Source organism: Centrocercus urophasianus, unplaced genomic scaffold, assembly GCF_019232065.1.
Source record: "Centrocercus urophasianus isolate 14NV4802_14NV808 unplaced genomic scaffold, USGS_Curo_1.0 seq_27, whole genome shotgun sequence".
In the NCBI taxonomy this organism is placed as follows: Eukaryota; Metazoa; Chordata; class Aves; order Galliformes; family Phasianidae; genus Centrocercus; species Centrocercus urophasianus.
In genome coordinates, this window is record NW_024884833.1 from 6,703,152 (window position 1) to 6,727,365 (window position 24,214).

At 37.6% G+C, this 24,214-nt stretch overlaps 1 protein-coding gene across 3 annotated transcripts in view; it reads left to right on the plus strand.

The window, feature by feature from the left end:
* FOCAD (focadhesin) overlaps nt 1–24,214 on the plus strand; it is a 92,625-nt gene that overhangs the window by 56,166 nt on the left and 12,245 nt on the right. For all 3 annotated transcript variants that reach the window (XM_042826874.1, XM_042826875.1, XM_042826876.1), the window contains exons 24-37: nt 2,414–2,502; nt 3,946–3,987; nt 6,169–6,277; nt 7,734–7,850; nt 9,258–9,496; nt 11,178–11,267; nt 15,014–15,161; nt 17,716–17,835; nt 18,733–18,855; nt 19,914–19,991; nt 20,371–20,442; nt 20,589–20,691; nt 21,653–21,733; nt 22,788–22,916. In XM_042826874.1, coding sequence (XP_042682808.1) covers nt 2,414–2,502; nt 3,946–3,987; nt 6,169–6,277; nt 7,734–7,850; nt 9,258–9,496; nt 11,178–11,267; nt 15,014–15,161; nt 17,716–17,835; nt 18,733–18,855; nt 19,914–19,991; nt 20,371–20,442; nt 20,589–20,691; nt 21,653–21,733; nt 22,788–22,916 — 1,540 coding nt within the window. The remainder of the gene's footprint in view (nt 1–2,413; nt 2,503–3,945; nt 3,988–6,168; nt 6,278–7,733; nt 7,851–9,257; nt 9,497–11,177; nt 11,268–15,013; nt 15,162–17,715; nt 17,836–18,732; nt 18,856–19,913; nt 19,992–20,370; nt 20,443–20,588; nt 20,692–21,652; nt 21,734–22,787; nt 22,917–24,214) is intronic.

Genomic DNA, 24,214 nt, shown 5'->3' on the forward strand with positions numbered 1-24,214 from the left:
AAACTAGTCTTCAAGCAGCACAGCCTGAAATTACTGGAAGAAGTATAATTCCTGTTTACAGTTCTGGTCCTTGCATTGTTGTTCCTGTGTCAAGTTCCCATACAGTCAATTCCAGTTGCAGTTTACTTTTTAGAATGTGAAACTTCAGCTAGAACTCTATCCTATTATTTTGAATAGGAATTTTCAGATAACTTAAAGGTTGGAAGATATTGAGAAATTATTAACTAATATTGCATGCTGAATAAATGCGAGGAAATCATATTGTCTTTTGTTGTATCTTATATTGTGAGGAAATCATCTTTTGATTTTTCCAACCAAATTAATGATAAGAAATATAGGAAATACCTTTAAACCTCTCTTTCATTAGGTTAACTGATGTGGTATCTAGAGCAAAGCAGTCATTTGTTCTTCTCAGTAGGAGAATAACGTAAAAACTTGTAAGAAATAACTCCTTTTTAGAAATCTCCCTCTGTAGTACTAGAAGGGCTTATTGATTTATATTTCCAGGCCTTGTCCACTATTTCCAACATAAGCAGATCAGACTGCTGAGTAAATTCAAAAAGCTTTACCTATCCATTTACTGTGGAGTAGAACATGCACTTCTCTAACATTTTTCAAAACAACTTTTACCTGGGATATTTGGGAACATTTTCTAGACTGACCTTCATTATAAAGGAAGCAGTGGTTTTTCAAATTGTCATTTTAGGTCTTAACTACAGAGGGGGCCATTGTAGCTTGCATATAATTACTTGCTTTTTCCGCTTCTTCCCCTCTGACTCCGTGAGAAATCTTGCATTTACCAGACTTGTTTCTGAAAGCTTCTCTAGGATTTCCTGCCTTTTTTTTTTTTTTTTTTTTTTTTTTTAGAGCAACTTCTCAGGTCTCTCAGTAAAAATCTTTTTTTAAGCTGAGATCTAGTATATTTACTTCTTGTGTTTCTATGGCATATTTTATCTGAGCTGACTCAGAGACTACAATACAGTGTGGCTAGTCTGGGTCATTTTTTGGAGGTAGGGGTTTGTAGAGTCCATGGTTTGTTAACCAAGGGTAAATTGCTCTGTCTGCAGTTTATCAAGGCACTTCCATGAGGATATTTTCTCTTTTACATGTGGAAGTTCTCTTGTCTGTAGTACGTCTGTTCAAATGTTTAAGCTCTTCTGCCAGTTTAGCCAGTTTGTAAATTCAGCATGTTTTTGGGACTGAACTCATTTTCATTGTGATCCCACAGGTCTTGATTTAATCTTGATCTTAAGCCAGTGTTTATTTGTTTAAGAAAATTGTAATAGATTTAAACACACTATAAAGCCAAGGAATTTCTCATCAGAGATTGTGCTTCTGCATTTGAGAAGTGTTTGGACAACGCTCTCAGACATATAGTTTTATTTTGGGGTGGTCCTATGTGGAGCCAGACGTTGGAGTCATTCAGTGATCCTTGCGGATCCCCTCCAACTCAGGATATTCTATGATTCTGACACCAGAAGACAGATCTTATGCAGATATCTACTTAGTCATTGTGTCATACCTTTTATTTTAGTCTCTAGTAGTTGGAGAACACCTTTCAATTGACATCAGGATTTACAGTGTTTAGTATGTAAGAAACACAGCTTATATGCCTACGTTTTTCACTTAAGACTTAATAACCAAGTAAGAAGCAGCAAATGATAACCCAAACAAGTTGAGCTGTAGTTGTATCAAGGTTTGAGAATGAGAGTAAGGGTAAGCTGCTTAGTACATTTAGATAAAACTTCGTAGACACATCATATCAGCTCCTTTGAAGTAGAGAAAAGAAAACTGAAGTAAAAGGAGGCTGAGGTCATAGGAAGGAAAAGGATGAGGAACTTTTTAAAGTAGTGAATCAAGGAAGTAATATTTTGCTCTCAGAAACTGTTTTAGGTATAGGCTTCTATATTTAATTCTCAGCTTCTACATATTTCACTCCCCAGAGGTGCATGTTTCTTTCCACAGACTAAGTGAGCAATTGCTCAGTATCTTTGATCATTTGGCATAAAGAAATACTTCTCCAAAAAAGTGGCCAGGTGCTGGAACGGGCAGCCCAGGGACATGGTGGAGTCACCATCCATTCCATGGAGGTGTTCAAGAAACATTTAGATGTTGTACTGAGGGACATGGTTCAGTGGGAAATATTGGTGAAAGGAAGGACTTTTCCAACCTTAATGTTTCTATGATTCTATGATTTGTGATATCTGCATTATTTTTTTTTCTCAGAATGAAAAATCACAAATTCTTGTACATAAGATGTTGTGTATTACAGTGGGGTCTCATGTCAAAAGCAATTGGTTAATTTGAGAGTTAGCCCTCAAGTAAAAGGTTAGTTATCTAGGTGTTTCCTGAAAAAGTCTTATGATGATTGACCACCTAAGATCTACTTCTCTTTTATGCTGTGATTCTGCAGGGAAGGCAAGCAGAGCTTGAGATGCAGTTAAAACATGGAAAAGAGGATCCTGAAGATGTACAATACAAGCAGTTTACAGCATGGCTCTGGTAAGGAATTGCCTGCCTGTTAGAATGCAGGACAGAAGAGGACTTGAAAGCCTTTAATTTTGCAAATTTAACTGTTTGTATAAGTACTAATGAAAAAAAAAAAAAAAAAAAAGAAAAATATCCCTATGGGGGAAGAAAAAAAAAGTTACCAAGGGACAGTGAGCAAGGATGCTAGTATTCACAAGTTCAGAGGTACCTTCCCTTCTTTTTTGTCCAGAACTTTGTAGTGTGAGCAACTGGAAGGATGAAAATTGTATGTGTCATATGTTGTGTTAAAGTACAGAGATCATGGAAAAAAGCAAAACTTTGATGTAGAGATTTTGAAAGCTGCCTCACTGAAAATGGATTTATGTAAGAAATGTAAGTCACAGAGTGACATGTGATAACAAACAGACATCTCAGTTCATACAGTAAGCTGAAGATGCTGTTTAAAACTAAACATATGATGCACACTCTGTTCTATATACTTAGGTACTTGTATTTCATCCAGCTCCAGTACCCATTAAGTGTTTGTGCTCCCTCCAGAATTAGCCCAAATGTAAACAACTTGATATAAACTAATACTACATAATTTTGCATCGATATTTAGATTGGTGTTGATGTTTCTAAGTGCATTTGAAAAGTAGATAAAAACAGCATATGTAGGAGGAAACCGTGACTGAATTTCCTTCAAAGGCTGAGTGACATGACTCAGTCTTGGAAATGTAAGTCCTGTTCTATGAGGCATGCATTTTTCTTTTTCTATCACATTATTTCACCTTCAGTTATGTGTTGTGAACTTGCAACTGGAAGATATATTTTTGTCTAAAATGACAGCCATGAGCAGGATGTATGGATTGGTGTATGTTGTGGTACACAAGATCTTTCTTCACCCAAACCTGACAAGACAGAAGGCTCATTCCATCTCTGATTCTGTCTTAACATGAATGCAAAACTAAGCAAAGGCAGAAGAGTTGCTTATTATAAAACGATTAGTCATTTGCAAGAAACTGTAGCTATTCCTATTGCTTTTGTTTAAGTACATCCAAATTACTATACTCCCTAGCAGCATAACTGTCCATAGTTGTTTTCAGGCGAATAGTAAGTATTGTGTAGATTGTTACAGTTGTTTGTTGTAAAACATACTTATTATGCCAAATTATAGTGCAGTGATTTGGAAATGTCTTTGTGACAGGAGATTTAACAGATTTATTGCTACTGTATAAACCTGCCTTTTGAAAAAAAAAAAAAAAAAAAAAAAAAAAAAAAAAAAATTTTGTATGGTGGTCTACATGAGCATGAAGGAACATGGAGTGGTAGGTGAGCACTAATACAGTTTTAATACCTGTGATTATTTTACAATAAGTTTTCTGAACCATGTGAAAAAGGACACATGTAAGGCATAAATCAACTGAATTCATACTGTAGTGTAACAGTGGTTTAAATTCTTTGTTTCTCTTGCAGGGTTAGAGATATGTTGACAGATGCCATCAAAGGTGCTTCAAAGTAAGAATGATTTATTTACTAGAGATGAGAATGAGTTTTTGTTGCAGTAGATGATGTAAAATAGTTCCTGTAAATGTCTCTCTGCCAGTTTCATGTTTTCATGTGGCTGGTACTCTACAAAGAAGCTCTTGCCCACATTGTTCTTCGAGCATTTTATCACTGACTACATCTACTAGAAAGGCTGATGCCTAATGCTTTGGGTAAAACTTAAGTACAACTGTATACACTATTAGTCACTTCTTTTCTAAATAGCAAACTCTGCCTCCAGTTCCTTAATGCGTCTAAAAGTTGGCTGGTCTGTAGTGGAGTGCTGGCTCTTCAGAGCTACACTGCTTCCAGCTATCTTTTCTGTGCCCAAATGCCTCCAAAGACAAGTACTTACGTGTTTTCAGATTGTGACAGGCTTGTTAATTTGCTATTAGAATTGACACGTGGATTGAAAACAATATCTTAGCATTTCTTCATAAGAAGGCTTGACTTGCTCCTATCACTCTCCATTGATAGCTGTCTCCTTCTGCATGCCCATGGTTAACTGGAAACTGGCCATTTACACCAGATTGAGAAAAAGAGTTAGAAACAATCATTCCTCAGAAGACCAAGTGCTTAAAAAATCTTAAATCATAAAAACGTAATCAGCTGAAGAATTGCCATGAAATCTCACAGACCATTTCAGTGTTAGTAGTCTTGTAAATGTAGAAAAGACTAGGTTTGGAATAATACTGTGACTGATACTAATACTAATACTGAACCTGTCTGAAGGTTCAGGATGTTTGAATCAAGACTTGAATAAAATAATAAACATCAAATATGTAATATTCTGTGTCTCAATGTGAAAACATCAATTTTAGTCATAAAAGTTCACTAGCAAAACTATTTAAGGTAGTTGCATTTCCAGTTTTGGGAGAGGGTGCAGAATTTTCTTCAGGTAACAGTGGAAAGATTTCCAGTGCATAGGTCACATCTCTAGGACTTCTTGTGTTTACTAATTTTAAGAAAATACTTAATTGAATTGGTTCTATATTTTCAGTGAAGAGTAAGACTCCTCCTGTGTCCCATTGTTAGTATGATGATTTGTACTTTCATTAAATTCAAAGCATTCGGCTTTTATGAGAGTATAGATTCAGCAATTACTCTTATGTAATCCATGAAATATATAGTCTCTTAAAATTTGATAGCAAAACAGTCTGTAACATAAATGAGGAAATTGTTTAAGGCAAGAGATTTGGGAGTTCACAACAAACTTAACTAAACACTTAATTGTAATTGTTTATAGGTGTCTCTTATCTGAGTACCTAATTATAAATATTTATTGTTATCTGTTGTCTGTAAGGAAATACTTTCAATGTGTGGAAAATGTCAGTGACATTCCAGTAAGATGTCTTTTATAGGAGAGAAAATGTAGAAATCCAGAGTATATTTTCATTGTGAAAATGAAATATTTAGATCAGGAACAAATGCTTAAATTTGTGGATTAGGTGATTATGTCTATAGCAAGAGTTGAGGAAGTTTTTGTAAATGCAAGACTAATGCAGAATATATAACAATTTATATTGTTGTAGTGTAAGGCTCTCAGTGGTCTCCTGTAGGTGTATTGGTCATTTGCTATTATGCTATATTTCTGAAAATGATGGAAAATGGATATCTTTTCATGAAACTGAATATAGTTAGTTTCTATATCATATTCTCAAGTGGCAGATTTTTTTTTCCTGAATTCTTTAACAGTAAAAGTAAGGTTTGCACTGTACTAGATGTTCATACTGTCCATCATATGAATGTTTCATAACATTGGAAAGTCATTCAAAACTTTTTTTAAGTTTTCAGTGATAGGGCTCTACTAAATCTCCTTAAACGGATGCTGTTTTGGCACCTAACAGTCTCTATTTGAAGAGCCTTTTTTGTCATCCTATCTAAAGATGGTACTAGCTATGATGAATGTGTTCCCATGAGTGCAGTTGATCTGCAAGATGGCCCTGGTAGCAGACAGCTGTTTATATATATTATATATTAAGATGAAATATGTTAAACATTTCTTGAGCTAGAAGAGAGCCCAGTGAAGTTGCTTGGTGCAAAGCCCTTCTGTCCTGAAGACCTGGTAACTTAACTTTCCTTGTTGAGATGCTTGTTTGGTTGCCTGCATGTCTGTTATGCCTCTTGACTGTTCTTTGCCTTTTTTGTGTCTAGGGAAAGCCCAGTGGTGAAAGGAAACTCTATTTTAGCCTTGACTGGTCTTGCAGCTGCTGTAGCCAAATATGAAAGCAGCCTTTCCTCAGACACTGAAGGCATGCCTGAGGTAAGTCAGTCTGGGAAATAAATTTTTTTAAGTGGAATGTAGTTAAGTAATATGACCAGGTATGTTTGAGGATTCAGTGAGTATGAAGTACTTCATGTGTTGAAATTCAGATTTCACACTGTTCAGTGATATTGTGATCTTGTAATTGCTGTGTGATCTGTGTGAAAGCAGCTTGGTGATTTCAGTCAAAGCAAGCAGGCAGCTTCTGCAAAGAAACATATGCCAGCTTTGTCATATGAGATGAAGGTGTAGTGAGCACTGGAGCCCAACCAGACTCTTTTCTTAGGTACTAACTTGTTTGGTCTTTTTTACCTGATGTCTTTGGAGGGCGTTTTGAATGAAACCTTTGGCTTGGCTAGTGGTAAAGATTATTACACTGTCACAAAATGCATATGATTATATGAACAGTTGATCTCAAAAAAAGTTAAATGACTTGTGTGGAAATGCAAAATATGACTGCAAGGGAGAGGTTGAGCTTTTTTTCCTCATTTTGTAAAGACATGTCAATAACTCATTCCCATGCTGAAATGCTACATGACTGACTCCTTCTGCCTCAGAGTTTGAGACATTTTTTACATAGTTTGGGTACCTGGGTAGCCATTCATCTTTATTTTGTTCCTACTGTTATGACTAGTTAACATGCTACTCCTTACACCTGAGAAAAATGCACTGTTTTGCCATAGTTTTTCCCCGAAGTTATTTGTTTTCTACCCAGAGTGAAACAGCTTTTGAACCACGTGTAATAAGTTTATTAGCAGAAAAATGGATTACACTTCAAGGTTCCATCTTTAGGTAGAAGCAGTTGAACTATAGATTACTTATGACGTGGATAAGTTATAGCTTTTGTGACAGTGCAAACTGAAGTTGCTGATTGTTTTGGGCTGTGTAGGGTTTATTTTTCTAATATCCTCTGTTACTGGCCAAGCCTTTAAAAGAACGTGGGGAGAAATAGTCTTGTTTTTCAGATGTCCTTTGACACCTTGTATGTAATAGTTACTTCATTAGAATTCAGGTTTTCCTGTCGGATTTTGGTAAGACTAACATAGTTAGCTTAACCATTCTTGTAGACTCTCATACTTTATAACCACACTGCAGTTACTTCACTAGCCATACTGAATTTTTTTGGCTACATTAAAATTATGTTCTAGTCTGAAAGAGTTCGTGAAGACTTCAACTTGCAGACAAGCTGTCAGAGTTCAGATTTGTGAATGTGTTTTGTTGTTGTTTTCTTTTCTTGATGCTGTTGTGGGGATCTCTGTCAGCTGTTTGCTTTAACTGAATAATCTGTTCAAAAGTGGTGTCTGAAGGGTCGGTGTTGTCAAATAAAACATGCTGTGCATAAGGGTAACAAAATTTCATTACGTATGGATCAGCTGGAACATCAGCTGCTGAGCTTCTGTTCAGAACCCAATTTAAGAAAAATTAACAATGACTGTTTGGGTTTGATATTTTTCAGACTGTACCAGATTTTCTTCCTATGCAGCAATGGATTTATATGGTTATAGAGACTCTCTTTAGTATCGTGAATAGCCGTTATCGCCCTAAGGGACAAGTTTTCCCGTGGTTCTACCAGGTATGTGCTGTGGCATTGAAAGCAAGAGCGCATATGTGTATTTTGTACAGGGAATTCTTTGTCTGGAGTTTTCTGATTCTGTTTCCCTGTAGCAGTTTGAATCACAGAATGGCTTGGGTCGAAAGAGACCCCAAGAATCATCAAGTTTCAACCCCCTGCCACAGGCAGGGCCACCAACCTCCATATCTAATACTAGACCAGGCTGCCCAGGACCCCATCCAGTCTGCCCTTGAACACCTCCAGGGATGGGGCATCCACAAGCCCTCTGGGCAGCCTGTTCCACCTCCTCACTACTCTCATAGTAAAGAACTTCCCCCAGACATCCAATCTAAACCTTCCCTCCTTAAAATCATTCTTAATCAGCTTAAAACCATTCCCCCTAGTTCCAGCACTATGTCTACCTATGTAAAAATTTGATTCCCCTCCTTTTTTCATAGGGGAGGTGCTCCAGCCCTCTGATCATCTCTGTGGCCCTCCTCTGGACCCTATCCAACAGCTTCACATTTTTCCTGTATGGGGGGCCCCAGACCTGGACATAGTGTTCCAGATGGGTCCTCACAAGGGCATAGTAGAGAGGAGCAATCACCTCCCTGTCCCTGCTGGTCACCTCTCTTCAGATGAAGCCCAGGATACCATTTGCTTTCAGAGCTGCAAGAGCACACTGCTGGTTCATGTTCAGTTTTTCATTCATCGGGACCCCCAGATCCTTCTCTGCAGGTCTACTCTCAGGGATTTTTTCTCCCAGTCTGTACACATACCTGGCATTACTCTGACCCAGGTGTAAAATCTTGCATTTTGCTATATTGAGCCTCAGTGGGTTCACACAGGCCTAACTTTCGAGTTTGTCAAGGTCCCTCTGGAGTTGTAATATGGGAAATATAGATGTAATGTAGGCAAGTCAAACAACACCTTTCTTTTTTTTTCATTTCAGTATGTCATCTTATATTTGAGTTTTCCTTGAGTTTTTGTTTTTATTAATAAATAATAAAAATCATATGAGAAGATAATACTGCATAAATGAGGAATGTTTTGAAAGCAGCTCTGGCTCATGACCCCTAACATCACTGCTAGGGGATACATCACCAAACCAAATGCAGCGTTAAACATTAGACTGGCTGAATGTGAGGAGACTCAAGTAATTGTTTGGCATTAAGCAGTTTTTTTTATAACTCCTGCTTTTGGGAACAATACTGTTTAATATATACTGTTATTTTTGAAATGGGCATTTGAAGTGGCTCATATTTCACTTATAAAATCCACTCTGCTTAAAAAAAATATATATATTTTTTAAATATGCTGAATGGATATTTGTTTTAAATTCCAGAAGTACTGAATGTTACTATCTGAAAAGGAATTTATTTCCTCCTCAGGAAATAAAAAGTAAATCTTTTGAACATCTTTTTCTAGAAATCCTATTCTGGTGAAAATACTGCTAGTGCTATAGCTCGTTCCTGTGCAGCCACTGCTTTGTCTCTTCTGGTGCCAGTTATTGTTGTATCATGCAAGGAGAAGGTTGAGGAAGTCCTGAACATGCTGACCGCCAGGTTACCTGGGAAACCAAATGCTGATGAGTCTCAAGCTGTTCAAATCCACATGGGTCTTGCTTTGGGGATGTTTATCTCACGTTTGTGCGAAGAAAAAGTCAGGTAAGGCTTACTATGTGTAATGTGGGTGTGGAAATGACTTTCTACTTTTTCCTGCCTGCAGCTTTATGTTCTAGGGAATATAGTAATTATAGGTCATAGGCAAATGTTCATGAGGTGTTTTGCAACATTTCTTATAAAATGTCTTTTATTATAATGGCATTTTTCCCCCCAACTCTGCTATTTTGGATATTTTGCTGGCATTCCTTCAGAGTGATTGATTAATTTTTATTATATCCTTTAGGTGCATATGCAACCTGACAGTTGATTGCTTACATATCTTTAAAGCGTACCAGATGCTCTGGGAGGCTTAATTGTAAAATAATTTACAGATCTTACTTGTCCCTTTCAAAGTGATATTCTGTACACTTGAGTAGTATGCACTTGCATCATGTTACCTATGTGAGGGCAGAGCTCCACTGGTGAAAGTCTGATGGACTGTCTTTCAGATGGGTTGCTGCAGCAGTGCTGAAGATTGGCCTCACTGGCCTAAGGTCACAAATTTTAAACGATTCCAGAGCATCTGAGGTGTAGCTTTGCTTCTAGTACTAGTCCACTTAGTGACTACTGGGAAGTTCATCTGTCTGTGTACACATAATGTTTAACTACTGCATTATCAAAAGTATCAGAAAGATTTGTCTGTCAGTTATTAATTTACTCTATGAAGTTAGTGTTTCTGAAACAAACATGTGCTGTTAAAGATCATGCAGCATGACTCCGCACTGATTTTCATTCTTTGGTGTCAGCTTCCTGCATCCAATTCAAGAGCCAATGCACTGTCCATGAATGATTAAAGTCAGTGATGACAATTGAGGTACTAACAAACATTAGAATGCTCTTAAGTGTGTAACAAACAACATTAGTATTTTGGTGTATATCAGCCTTTATTTTGTTTCGTTTAATTTCTTTAGTTTGGTGTTGACATTTATCTAAAAAAAAAAAAAAAAAAAGGCAGCAGAACATTGAAAGGAGTCAAACAAACCTCTTATGAACTAAAACAAATCCATTTTTATTCTTCTACTTCACTACCTGATTTCAAAACTCAATCTCAAATACTCTTCCAAACACTGACTGGCACCACATTCTTGGTGTGTGCAGCAATAGGTAATATCAAATCATAGAGATAATTAAACGTGCCTGTTCATAAAGACAGCAGTGGGTATGTTTTGCAAGGGGGAGTTCTTATGACATCTTTGGAATGAGAGATAGACCTTTCTTTGATTTATCAGTGTATTAGGCAAATGGATAGAGAGACAGACAGATTTCCAGAGCTAATACCTTAAAATATAAATATACATGAAATCCTTTTACAAATAGCTACCAGTCTAGCTGAGTTCACATTTTCTGTATTATTTGCCTTCATTCATTGTATAAAAATTGTCTTCTTTCACTTTATGAACTCCTGATGCTTGCTTTCTTTCTGAGTTTTGTACCAATAACAGGCACTGACTTAGGTCTAAATATATTTGTATTGTTTGCATAATTATATGAATAAGTTTACCTGAAAGTAACACAAATGGCTGGTTTTACAGTCATTGCTTACAGGCCAGTGTGAGAACCCATTACAGCAAGAAATATTTTTATTTAGTGACATATTCCATCTTAGCAGAAGGTTAATGTCCTGTATGATTTGAAGAACAGAACCATATTTCTATTTTTTTTCTGTTTTTTTTCTGTTTTGCAGTGAGTTACCTGGTCAACAGATGAACTTAGTTTTAATGAAGTCCCTAGATGCACTAGAAGACTGTTGTTTTGACTCCAGTCTGGAGTACAAGTGAGTTTCTTACCTTACTGATTATATTTTGTTTTATTTTGGACTCCTTTTTTTTTTCATTCGAACTTTTATTCCTAAATTTTGTGGAGAAGAACATAGAAATAAGATAAGGAGACTGGTTTTTTTGTACTTTCATAGCATCATGGACTTTTGCAGATTGGCAAGGACCTTGGGAAGTCCACATCACATTCCCAAAACAGTCTCAGCTGTCAGGTTGACTGCATTACTCAAGACTTTCAGGGTTTGAAATTCACAGTCTGGAGCAGGTCTGACCTGCTTGGGCCACAGTTCCATGGCTGGGCCATCCTGGTGAGGGAAAGGCTTCTCTTTGACTCCAGTCTGAGCCTCTCATGTCTCAACTCATGCCACTGTCTCTCACCCTTCCACTGCACAGCATGTGTAGAGCTGTAAATGTGACAGGCTTGTTGTCCAAAAATGGCATTATTATAGCAATGGTCTTTACAGCAGGATGACAGGCACAGCTGACTGTGGGTCGTATGCCTTAGGTCAACCTTAGGTGTGTTTCAACAGTTCTCAACTGGTGACACTGTTCTATTTTAGTTTTTTTAAATACGTACTAAGATTTCTGAGAATTTCTTCTGCTGCAGAAATCAGGGAGGGCTCTTTTTTTCCCTGAATGCCAGCACTACTCATTTTCTCTCCTACAGCTGCTTCATAGTCAGTTATGTTCATTAGCGTTCCAGGAGAGATGACAGACACCCAGGGGTAGTTCATCATCCTACCGTGATGTGGAAAAGGTTTCTGCCACCATGTCACAGAGACTTGTGCTGGTGTGTGGTGGAAGGCAAACCCAAATGTGGTATACCTCCTGACTCTTTAAGAAAATGTGTTTTTCTATCCAAGAGCATGCTTCTCTAGAGTGTTGACACATCTCACATATTGAAAGATATTGAGAAAGAGGCTGTAACATTTTTTCTCCTGCCTTGAGTCTTTAGTTAATAAAGAGGTTTATTAATGTGCACAGTATGCAAGCTGGAGATACACAACCACTCTTCACTGATAATGTCAAGTCTTGATAGGAACATTGTTTACATATACTATTTCTTTGCCTGATTAAGAGAACTGTCATCTTAAAGAAGGGCTGTTTTTAATAAATAATAAATAAAAGGAGTCTTTCTTTTCCTGCACCAATGCTATACCATGGCAAGAGTCCACTCAAGTTCTGTAAGAACCTGTTTAAATCTAAGATACTCTAGCACTCTAAATAGTTTCTTGTTCAAAAAAGTGAGAGTTCACACTGTGAAAGTAATGCTCCTAAATCAGTACTCTGTCTTTAACTGCAAGCAAGAAAATAAATGAAATTCATAATATTTTAAAAGGGCAAAAGTATTTCAAATGGTTTCAAGTGGCTAAGCATATGTTAATCTACCTGGCCATCTAAGGTATCTTTTAACACTGACCCACACAACATCTTTATCTCTAATTTGGATAGATACGGATTTCAGTGGTGGACTATTTGATGGATAAGAAATAGGTTAAAAGGTTGCAACTGGAGGATGCAGTCAGCAGCTCTATATCCAGAGCAATCACGAGTGACGTTCTCCAAGGGTCCATTCTGCAGTCTGTGCTCTGCACCATCTTTATGAGCAGCCCAGAGAGTGGGATTGAGGATACCCTCTGTAAGTTTGAAAACACCAAGCTGGGTGGCACAGTTAGTACAACAGAAGGAAGGGATGCCATTCAGAGAGATCTGGACAGGCTTGATAAATGGGCTCATGAGAACCTGTTCAGGTTCAAAAAGGTCAGTACAAGATGCTGCTCCTAATTTGGGATTATCTCAGTTGCTTACGGACTGAGAGAAGAACTCATCGAAAGCAGCTCAGCAGAGGACTTGAAAGTTGCAGTGGATGAAAAGCTGGACGTCAGCCAGCAGAGTATGCTTGCAGCCTGTGAGGCCAACTGTCTGGAGAGCTGCACCAGAAGAGGGGTGGCCAGCAGACGTGATTGTGCTCCTTTGCTCTGCCCTCGTGAGGCCCTGCTGGAGTACGGCAGCTAGAGTGTGGCTCCTCGAACAAGAAAGGTGTGTAACAGTTGGAGTGGGTTTAGAGGAAGCCACGAAGGTGATCTCCTACAGGTAGGGGATGAGGGAACAGGGCTTGCTCAGCATGGAGAAGTGAAGGCTCTGGAGAGACCAACCTCTTTGCAGTCTTTCAGTACTAAAAGCAGGCTTTTAAACAGGAGGGAGGGAGGCTGACTTTTCATGCAGACTAATAGTGATAGGACAAGGAGAAACAATTTTTAACTAAATGAGTGAAGAGTTAAGTTAGATGTTATAAGGAAATTCTTTATACAGAGAGCAGTAAGGCACTAGCATAGACTGCCTAGAGGAGCTGTGGATGCCCCATCCCTGGAGCTGTTCCAGGGCAGGTTGAATGCAGCCCTGGGCTGCCTGAGCTGGTGGGGGGCAGGGGAGCGGAGCTCAATGATCTTTAAGTTCTCTTCCAGTCCAACCAGTTCTGTTATTCTATGAAGTGGTTGTGAAGCTTTGCCACACTTTGGTCCAGGTGTGTTTTTATAAGGCATCATAAGCCACATCAGGCTTCCAAGCAGGTTGCCACGAAGAGTCATCTTCCTTGAGAGACAATAAGAAACACCTTGAACTAGGATCTAATCATCTAAAGCTATTGACTGATGCTTAAAACCTTCAGAAGGGCATGTTACCTCGAAAAGACACAGGCAAAAACTGTGTTGCATTCATGACTGCTAACTTCTCCCATTTTTCTCTTGGATCACACTGAATAAATTTTCTCGTGTCAACCTCTGTATAGTGAGGAGGGGGTGAAAGTTAAAGGTAGGCTTTAAATTGTAGCAGTATAGCATACGTGTAACAAACATGGCAGATAGACCTTGTATTGAACAGTTTGGGGTTTTTTTCCTCCTTTTCTGTAAACAAAGAAAAACACGATGTGTGGAAGATTGAACTCTACTTTTGAAGCTCTAGTTTTGAAGAGTTTTATTTCAGAATAACAGGAAGCAGTAATGTTTTCTGGCTTGCCTTCCAATTTCCTGTAAACAGGGTGAATTCTGTAAGATGTGCAGGACTGTCTTCATTTGCAAGAATGTATATTAGAGAAATATTGAGCAAATGATGAATGTTGGTACATACTTGTTGATTAAGGGTGTGGTAAAGAGCAGATTATTAAGAAACTTGAAAATATATTGTAGTCTTCCTTAAAATTACTGTGCAGTCTTTGATTTTTATGGAGTTTTTTTGCTTGATTTGGATTTAAGGTATTTTCAGTTGTCATTAAATTTTCTTATACTACATTTAGAAACGTGTTAAACTCACCTTAGTAACAGGATTTAAAAATGTTAAACTTCCTTCATCCTGAAATACTAACCATTTATTTTGCTCCAGGATTCATTTGTGAAGTCTTTAATTCTGCAACATAATAGACTGTATCACTCTGTACAGTGCCAGATTATGGTACTGAGAGAAGTAACAGTGGATTTAAAGATGTGTCATAACAGCAGGGGTGTATGTCTAATATGCTGGCAGTGAAACATCTGGAACGAATTGGGAAATCAGAGATACCATATATATGATATATATACATGTATATTTTTGTACATATATATGTATATATATTTGTAAATCACAAGGAAGATGGCCAAGTGAAAGAGAGATGCACTCAAGTATAATTTTGGGACGAAAAAAGAGTAAAAAAGCTCAGAGCAGCTAAGACATAGCTAATCTTCTTTTTTTTTTAATTCTTCTTTTTAAGCACTGGATGTATTTTGGGAGTGGGACTTGTTCTTTCATTTCTGAGTCACAGTAGCCAAACAGAATCACGAGTACACGTTTCTGCTTCACTGCGAAAACTATGTGCATACCTGGAGAGCAGTGAGGATCAAAGCAGATGGGTCCAGGAGGTATGACTTGTTTTAGCACAGATTTCCAATTTTCATTTTTCTTCCTTTGCCTCCTTTAATAACTCAGCTTTTTACTGAAGCTTTTTATCTGTAGTGCTGGTACATTTCTTTTACAATATCAGCCTGGTTTTGTATCTGTTGAAGAAAACAATTTTAGAATAACCCATAATGCAGCACAAACACTAGGAAATTGACTGAAATGGTTAAAGACGTTGTTCTCTAAAGTGCTACTCATCCCTTCTACTAGAAAGCAAACAGCAAGTTATTCTCAGCTTTAATATTTCCTTCTGCAGTATGCCTTCTGCTTCCTGCTTCAAAAGCTGTTGTTATTGCTATGAATATGTTTGCTGTTCCCTTTTTAATTTGTGAGCTGTTCTCTTTATGAGTTTTGAAAACTGAAAAAACTGTGGCTATATTTGAGTGTATGTTTCAGTATCATTTGCCAAGATATATTTCTGCTAAGTTTCTGCATGGCTCGTGTATAAGTGAGCTTATTACCTTGCTGAGGTAAAGATTGAGAAAGAAAGCTCATGAAACTGGAGAAGTTTACAACAGTAAACAAGAATCAGAATAAATAGCTTTTTGCATACACATGTGCACACACACACACAAAACCCAACTCTGTATTTTCACATCCAAGCTCACAGTAGCTGAACAGCAGAGTTGCATAATCCTCTGTTTTATCAAGGGAGTTCACAGAGTCGGAGTTGGGAATAGCTTCTTTCTCCTGAGAGTCTTGAAGCATTTTACTGAACTTAAACTTAGTTCAATGAGCAACTTCTGAGATGAAATGCAGAAGTTGTTTAACATCATGAATTAACTATAGATGATACAAAAATTACCTTTATCACTTAAAAATCTGTTAGATATTGCATAGGTAATTACACTAGTTAAATTTCACCAGTGCTGTAGGCTGAGTACTGCTATTTATGAAAGTTCAGAGGCTAGAAATGGCTGGCATACGGTCCTGTTCTTAAGAGGTAGCTTTGGCCACATGCAATAAGGGGTTCAATCTGAGCATTGCTTTTTGAAGTCAGAATTGTTGCTAATTGTCTACCAGGTAGGAGTTCTTCAAACCCTATATACATTCTATTGCATAGCATTGGTGCAAAGCAGGGTAAAAAATTGGCACAGCAGCCTCATTGAAAGATCAGACTTCATTTCTTTACTTTTCATATTTAAGGCTAAAGACAGAAAAATAGTGTCATTTGTGAAACATGAGGCTAATGTCATGTATTTTTCAGGGAGACTGTATATTCTTCTGGCCTTGCAGGCCTGTTTCCATCATGGATGGGATGCTGTGGATTCTGATAAATAGTAGTTGGATACTTGTGTGTAGGAAAATAACTACATTTATGAAGATCAGTTGGCCCTACAAAAAACAGAATTGCTTCTAAACTTATTTATACTTGTTTAATGGCACAGATTAAGAATCTTTCTTAGAAGGAATAAACATCTGAAAGTATAAATTGAAAATAGCATGATATTTTTTGTCATGCTGCTGCATTCCTCTATGGTTTACAAAAGACATCTCTCCTTAGCCTCCATTTCTTAAGAGATAATCTTGTCAAGTATGTGCTATAGTGGCACTGTATAAATCCTGTTGCAAGTACTATTCACGGCTCTGATGAGACAGTGAAATCACCATTCTTTTTTCCTATTTTTGGAGTCACGAAATGAAAAGAGAAGACTTAGATACCATCTTACAGAAAGAAAAGCATCGAAGTGTAGAGTGAGTTTTCTCAGTTCCTGACACTGGAGAATGAAGACAGCTATTGCAGAGTTTGTAAGGGATTGTGCTTAGCTGCCTTCACAGAATCACAGAATGGCCAGGGTTGGAAGGGACCTCAAGGTGAATCTCCTTGAAACCATGAATCTCCAACCCCCCTGCCACATGTAGGGCCAACCAACCTCCCCATTCCATACTAGAGCTGCCCCAGGCCTCATCCAGTCTGCCCTCAGACAACTCTAGGGATGGAGGCAGTGGGCACTGGTGCCCTAGGCACAGTGCCTTTGGCACTGCTATCATAGCGTATACTTTTTCTTGCCCAGAGGTGATCTGCAAAGACAACAGTAGGCAGATTTATAAAATTTGTTTCTTAAAACATTTAGTCTACATTGTAAAACACCGCACTTTCCCTAGAGAGACATTATGTACAAGTACTGTGTAAAAGCAGGTATGACTGAGGAATGCAGTAGTAATGAAGATTGGAACAGCAGCAGCAGCAGACAATGCTTTCTATTTGAACTGCCGAAGAAGAATTCATTACATTGTCTTAGTGCTCAGTAACTAGGTAGCATAAATCCTGCCTGAGGTTTTATAGATAGCCTCCTTTTCTGCTTGGTTGTTCTGAATTTGTTGTTTTTGTTTGCACATTTGTTTTCTTCTGTTTTGATTCTGTGGGATTATTTGATATATCCTGTAAAGGAGACGTATTGTTGCTCTCTGTCAATGCAGCATTGGCAGCATTGCAAGCTCTGAAAAATGTTGCCCTCTTCTGTTTGCACTGAAATTGAATAGTGCTGCGTAACAGAATTTACTCATTATTTTCAGGTACTTGCCTATTCTGTTGCCTGTTCCTGTGTCTCTGCTTTCAGTGTAGGAATCATAGAAGCAGCAGAGGCTGAAGAAGCCATGAACAAGCTGCGGACCTTAGTGGAAAAAAATCTGCAGGTGACGATTCAGAGTTTGGGCTTTTTTTTAAGTTCCCTTTGTTTCTTACGTATTTAATACCTGATCCTGCTATATCCAGACTGCTGCCTGAAGAAAATTGCATTAACCTACTTTGATCATTAATGAATATTTACTACATTCTGCATATCATACAATTACCTTATTATTTTGTCCACTAATGCATTATCTGCCCTTGTGGTAGCAATCGCCAAAGACTGAAATAATAGCAGAGTGTATATATTTTATTATATGCAAAAGAGAAGTTGGTACTTTCAAGATCTTGATGTCCTTAGTTGCCATTTCTTACCAATTCCTGTCTCATTTGTAATATTTTTATTAAGAAAACACATCAGCTGTGCCCTTTTGAATTTTGTCTTCTCTAAATCAGTGAGATCATCATAACCAGAGCCACAACTTAATCCAGGTGTTCTAAAGTTACCTTCAAAAATGCAAAAATAATCTCCATATTCCAGTACTTGTTCTTTTTTGTTAAATGTATGCCAGAAAACAAAAAAAAAAAAAAAAAAAGAAAAAGAAAAACAGAACCTTTTAGCATCAAAACCCACTATTAGACTGGTCAATTGTTTTGAAAATTCACTTAAAAAATAAGGAGTCAAGGCCTTTGTAATTCTTCTAATCTTTGTATAAGAAAGTCTGTTCTGGAATAAAGCTTCAGAGCAGACCATGCACCAAAGATGAAAAAAAATCTAGTGTCATTTGGCAGGAGAAAATACTTGAAATTTGGAAGCATCTGGTGTTGTAGATAAAGGACTTCTATAAGTCTGTGGCTTCGGTAAAGAAATAATAAATGTTTAAGTAACTTTGCAGTAGTAAATACAGAAAAGAGTATTTCTTTGGGAGATTTGTTTCTTAATGTCTGTCTTTCTCATTTTATAGACATCTGGTTTTGCTTTAGCTCTTGGTACGGTTGTTCACGGTTTGTCAGTTTGTGGCCATGGCAAAGCTGAAGACTTGAGTAACAAACTAATGCCAGCCTGGATAAAAGTTGTGATTGCAGAGGTAAAGGAGTTTTAATTCATATCCTAGGTTTTTAAGAGGGAGATGTTGAAAGAAGAGTAGAGACATAATTTTCATCCTGGAATGGTTTAAGAAAACTTGGGACAATCTGAATAAGCTGTTTGATCATACTTGGAATTAAAAATATGGCTTTAGACGATTCACTAGAAAAGAAAAACCTTACTTCTCTTCTGGCTGTTTGCTTAATGGGAAATGGTTATTGGTAGGAAGTCTTGGAATCTTTATTAATGTGGAAAATTATCAAAAGATAAAATGTAGGTTATTAATTAAATTAAGATACCTGGTAAAATTAGGTGTTATTTAACAAAAATAGACCAGAAAAATGGAGATTACAGTGATTCAATTGTTTTACATTTACTCCCCTAAATGGTTATTTTACTAAGATATAAATTGCCAGTAACCCATTTTTATGATATGGTAATTGCTTTCTTTATACTCAAAGGATGAAGTGACTACAATGCAATTTTTAGATTGAACAGACAGTATTCAGACTGTGTAGATGAACAGGTCCAGGGTGGCTGAAGGCCCCTTCATCATGGGTGTTGTAACTGTGCAGTGGGAAAATTGAGATGCATTCATTTGTTCTGCTTGCCATTCTGCTTCAATCATTTTAATTTCTCATTATTAAAACACTTGTGTGAAAGCAACCTCTAAACCTAGACCTTAAGGTGGGAGCTGAAGGTGAGTTTCAGTAAAGAAAAAAAATCTTTTAGAGTTCAAATTCACTGGCGCATTTTGTTGAATATCTGCAGTGCCAGAAGAAAGTGATTCATTAGGGAAAAATATGTGACAATTTTAGATGGAGAAAGTGGGTAAGGAAGTCTCTGCATAAAGCCTTTCATTCAGCAAGAAAGATGAATAATCATTCAGTATGCTGGAGTCTGACCAAAAAGACCTAAAAGTATGGAAGTGGTAACAGTCATGGTCTTGTATTTGAAAGAAAATCCCTTTTGCTTAAGGGAAGTAAATCTGTTGTGCTACAAATTCAGCTGTGGTGCTGTGTGAGCCCAAAGATTCACTGACATGACCTACATTTCCAGGGTTCTCCAACAATGCAGCGTCTGGCTGCTGTCAATGGGCTGGTTGCGCTGGTGGGTTCTGAAGGAGGCATGATACAGGTGAGAACATACACACAGATGGTACTTTTCTCCCTCCTAGAGATTTGATGAGAAGACGAGATAGAACGATCTGTCCTGCATCCATACAGGATACAGGTCATGTACCAGGGCATCTAATACTGAGTTATGCTGGGTATGAACCAAATGGGATGAATTAGTTCGTAGATTGGAATCTGATCCATTTTTCCCATCATATGGCTCATAGGCACTATCACTGGAAATAAGTTTACTGTTGTGTAGGCTTTCTCCTCTTTTCCTCCACTCCCCCACAAAAAAGCATGTGTGCAAATATAACCCGTCTTCTCAGTATTCACTCTCTGTTGCATTGTTTCTTTTCTTCTAAAAGTCACTTTCTTTTTTTCCCCCATTCCTTTGGCAGCTAAAATCTGAAAGCATCCAGACCTCCCAGTTTCAAAGTAAGCTCAATGAAGTCATCAGAACCCTTACACAGGTAAGGAGCTAGTCTATCTTTCAAGCTTTGGATAATGCACTAGGGTATCTTGACACTGTGTCCAAACAGACCGATTCTGTTTGAAGGAATGATTTAATGTTTGTGTCCAGCTTGACTGTCTAAATATTTGTTTATTGTCTGAACAGATAATCAGTTTTTCGGGGCAGATTGGCCTTCAGACAAATGCAGCAGGACTTCTTGGACACCTTCATATGTCCTGTTTATCTTCTACCCAAAGCAGGACATCTGGTGAGATGCTGTATTATTGCTGCTTAAAGATGGCAAATAGCAGTAGCACCTAATTAAAAAGATAGCAAAGGCCACAAAGAATGCTACAGACTTGGCACTGCAGGCCTTAATATGACATGACGGCTTTTAAGTCAGAGACTTTATGGTCTTATGTGCCAGACCTAGAGCTTGAAACATGATGGAATTAGTGTGCTGAAAGGGATGCTCTCCACAGCCTACCCTGCTATCTGCTTTTACTTGCAGTATCAAATTAAGGTTCTCTGTTATGCCAGTCAAGCTTTTATATTGCTTCTGTCTTTATTCTTTAAAAGCATTGAGGATAAATTTTAAATAAGTTTTACATTATCCAATTCATGACTTGAGAGCTGATTGAATCTGCTTTGTTTTAGCACTTCATAACATTTCATAAAGAAAAAGCTAACACTTAAAAACTAACAATGAGAAGCTTTTTCTTCAAGTCAGTTAGTAGTAGAGATTTCTACTTAACTGAAGCAGAAAATTCTGTCAGTACCTTTCTAATGTGACAATTTACACAAGTTCACATTCTGTCAATATGTCATTGTATGATTGTATTTTCTACTTCTGATGTCAAAGTGCCTGAGTTTAGATAGACATGGAATGTTTCTGTTTTTTTAAATTTCAAATGGAGCTTTAAAGCTTACTAAGGCCTGACTTGCTGTGGCTGTTACGTTTAAGGAAATTCTTAGCCCTGGCTTTTCAGTTGGTTATTGAATTTGTTTTTCAGACCTAACATTTTTCACAAAGACTGAGTTTAACTTGCCTTTACAGTGGGAATGCCCATGGATCTATCGATAATCTTTTGGTCTAATGGCATTGAATCACCTGCAGACATAGTGAGGTCAAATATAGCTCCGTCTGATATTTGTATTTACATGGAAGATGGAAGTTCTACTTTCTGCTAACACATTTGAGTATATAAATGTTTTTTTTGTCTTCACAGTTCCTCCAGATTTTAGCTACTTGCCTGAAAGCAGCTTTATCAGGGCAGCCATTGACTTTGCCATTGAAAGTGGAAAAAAAGGTAAGAAGGAATTAGAGTGTAATGCCTAGGAAATATGCTATGTCTTCAAAATACGACCTTAACAACCTGCTTTTATTCAAGAGAGCTTTTCTAAGCACTGATTTGAGCTACACTAATGCTTCACTATGCTTCTCTAACATTCGCACTCTAAACTTCTACGTGCAAACTCCTTTAAAACAAAAAAATGGAATTATACTTAACAGAATTGTATAGTGCTGTCTGGATTTTTCTGTATTTTTAAGGCTTCTACCTTTCCCCTTCCCTCTGCCTATGAGATGATGTATCTCCCTTGCAGGCGTGAACATCTGACCACTTTAAACATTAGCATGTATCCTCAGGTATATTTTTTTCAGACAGGCTTTCTTCTGTCCCTTGCTATCAGGACTCTAGATTAAGAATCTGTATGACATTCTGGTATTTAAATGGATGAGTATCTACGCGTGAAAAATGCAAAGAAACCTACTGAAAGTGTGCTGTTATGTGTGGAGTGCTAATGAAAGAGATTTGTCCAATTAAGCGAGATTTGCTCTTAATGAAAGTATAGATTGCTTTGCTTTCAGGAAACTGAGTTAATTCACCATGTTTAAGTAACTCAGTACTTAGTAAAGGTAAGCATGTCTAGCAGTTTTTTATGTCATGCATCTTTGAGTTGAGATGTCAGCAAAGTATCAGAAAACTTGGCTGTTTGCCTACTAAGAAAAAAAAATGCAAAAATTCTACCTCACTAAATGCGGAATGTCTGTAATTAACTTATACGTTGATTCAAGGGAGAGGAACCAAAAAGCTTCTCCAAAGCTGAAAAGCCATCTTTGTCAGGTTACTAGCATTAAATACAAATCCACTAATTACAAACAAGAGACAACTAATTCTTAGATACCAGGGACAAAAAACAATGCAAAAGTAGCAGGTAATTTTATGATGTTCTCTAGTTCATCACTACAGACTGGCCTTCGGTGCAGCTTGAGTTGATATAGTACATGCACTTTTCTTCTGAAGCATTTAAACAAACATAAAGAATTCAGATTGAAAATTGTGATTGAATATTCTGTTCCAGGCCCTGAATCTGTTCCAGCTCAGCTGGTGAAAGTAGCACTGGCACCCATTGCTGTAGTTGGAGGAAGTCATCAGTATCCACCTGTAAATTGGGCATCTGTTCTTTCTCCTTTGATGAGGTTAAACTTTGGTAAGTTTTGTCATTATCTATTGTCATTTGTATTTGCCACAAGACTTCTTAACTAACACAGTTTTCATAAACTACGTAACCTGTTAGGTGCTTCATAAGTTGAAGTGTTGACCGTGCTCTCAAGGGCAACTTTCTAATGTTTGCAGGCATATATCATAATGTTTGCAATTGTGTTGGGCCTAGGTTGTTGTGATATAAGAAGAGGTTAGAGAACAGAACTAAGTGGTTTGGAGCAATTTGGAAGTGCTGTTAGGATACTAGTGGATTTGGTAAGAAGAACCCATCAAAAACTGGAAATGGTCTTAGTTCAGTACCCACTGAATGCAGTACCATTGCTGGTGTTAGAAGATGCAGGTAGATTTATCACAATTTTGAACTGAGCACATCTAGCTATCGCTACTCTGAAATATAGTATCTACTAAATGGCTCTGGCTAACAGGGGAAAGCATACCCCATCTTTTCATCACAACTCTGGATTCTTTGTTTCTAGGAATCTTTTTTTTTTTTTTTCATATTGAAGAGCAGTTTTGATCCTGAATGTCCTGATTTTAACAAGAATAATTTTCTTCTTAATAGCTGTCATGGTGCTGTGGTTTGGATTCTGCATAAGAATAATGGTGACAATACACTGATGGTTTCACTGTAGCTAAACAGCACTTTCAGTTCCTCAGACTGCTCTGTCAGCAAAGAGCTGGGGGTGCATAAAGAGCTGAGAAGTGACACAGCCAGGACAGCTGCCCAATCTGGCCAATGCCACAATATAATATTATGCAGAACTAAAAAACTGAAGGAGTTGGCCAGTGGAGGGCTGTTGTTTTTCAGGGGTTGGCTAGGTGTCAGTTAGCAGGTGGTGAGCAACTGCAGTGTGCATCATTTGTTCTGTATATTCTTTTGTCATTATTTTTATTTTCCCCTCCTTTTCCATGCTACTGAACTGTCTTTATCTCAACCCACAAGTTCTACGTTTTTTCTAGTTCCCTTCCCTATCCTATGGGGGTATAGTGAGCAAATGGCTGTGTGACATTTAGCTACCTGCCAGATCAAATCACAACACTGAAGTATGGGACTGGGTAGCTTTTCTCAAGATATCTGCTGGTGTCATTTTTGGTTGACGTAAATGTCTCTGACTTTCACTCATTTCCTTAAAAAACACCTACTGTTCGTAGTTCCATATTCCCTTGATTCTGTTGAGTTTTGTTTCTCTTGATTTATGTTGTTGTCATTACTGGCCTTGCAGATTGTTTTTCACAACGAGGCTGAGCAAGAGCTGTTGCACTTAAATTGAGTCCAGAAAACGG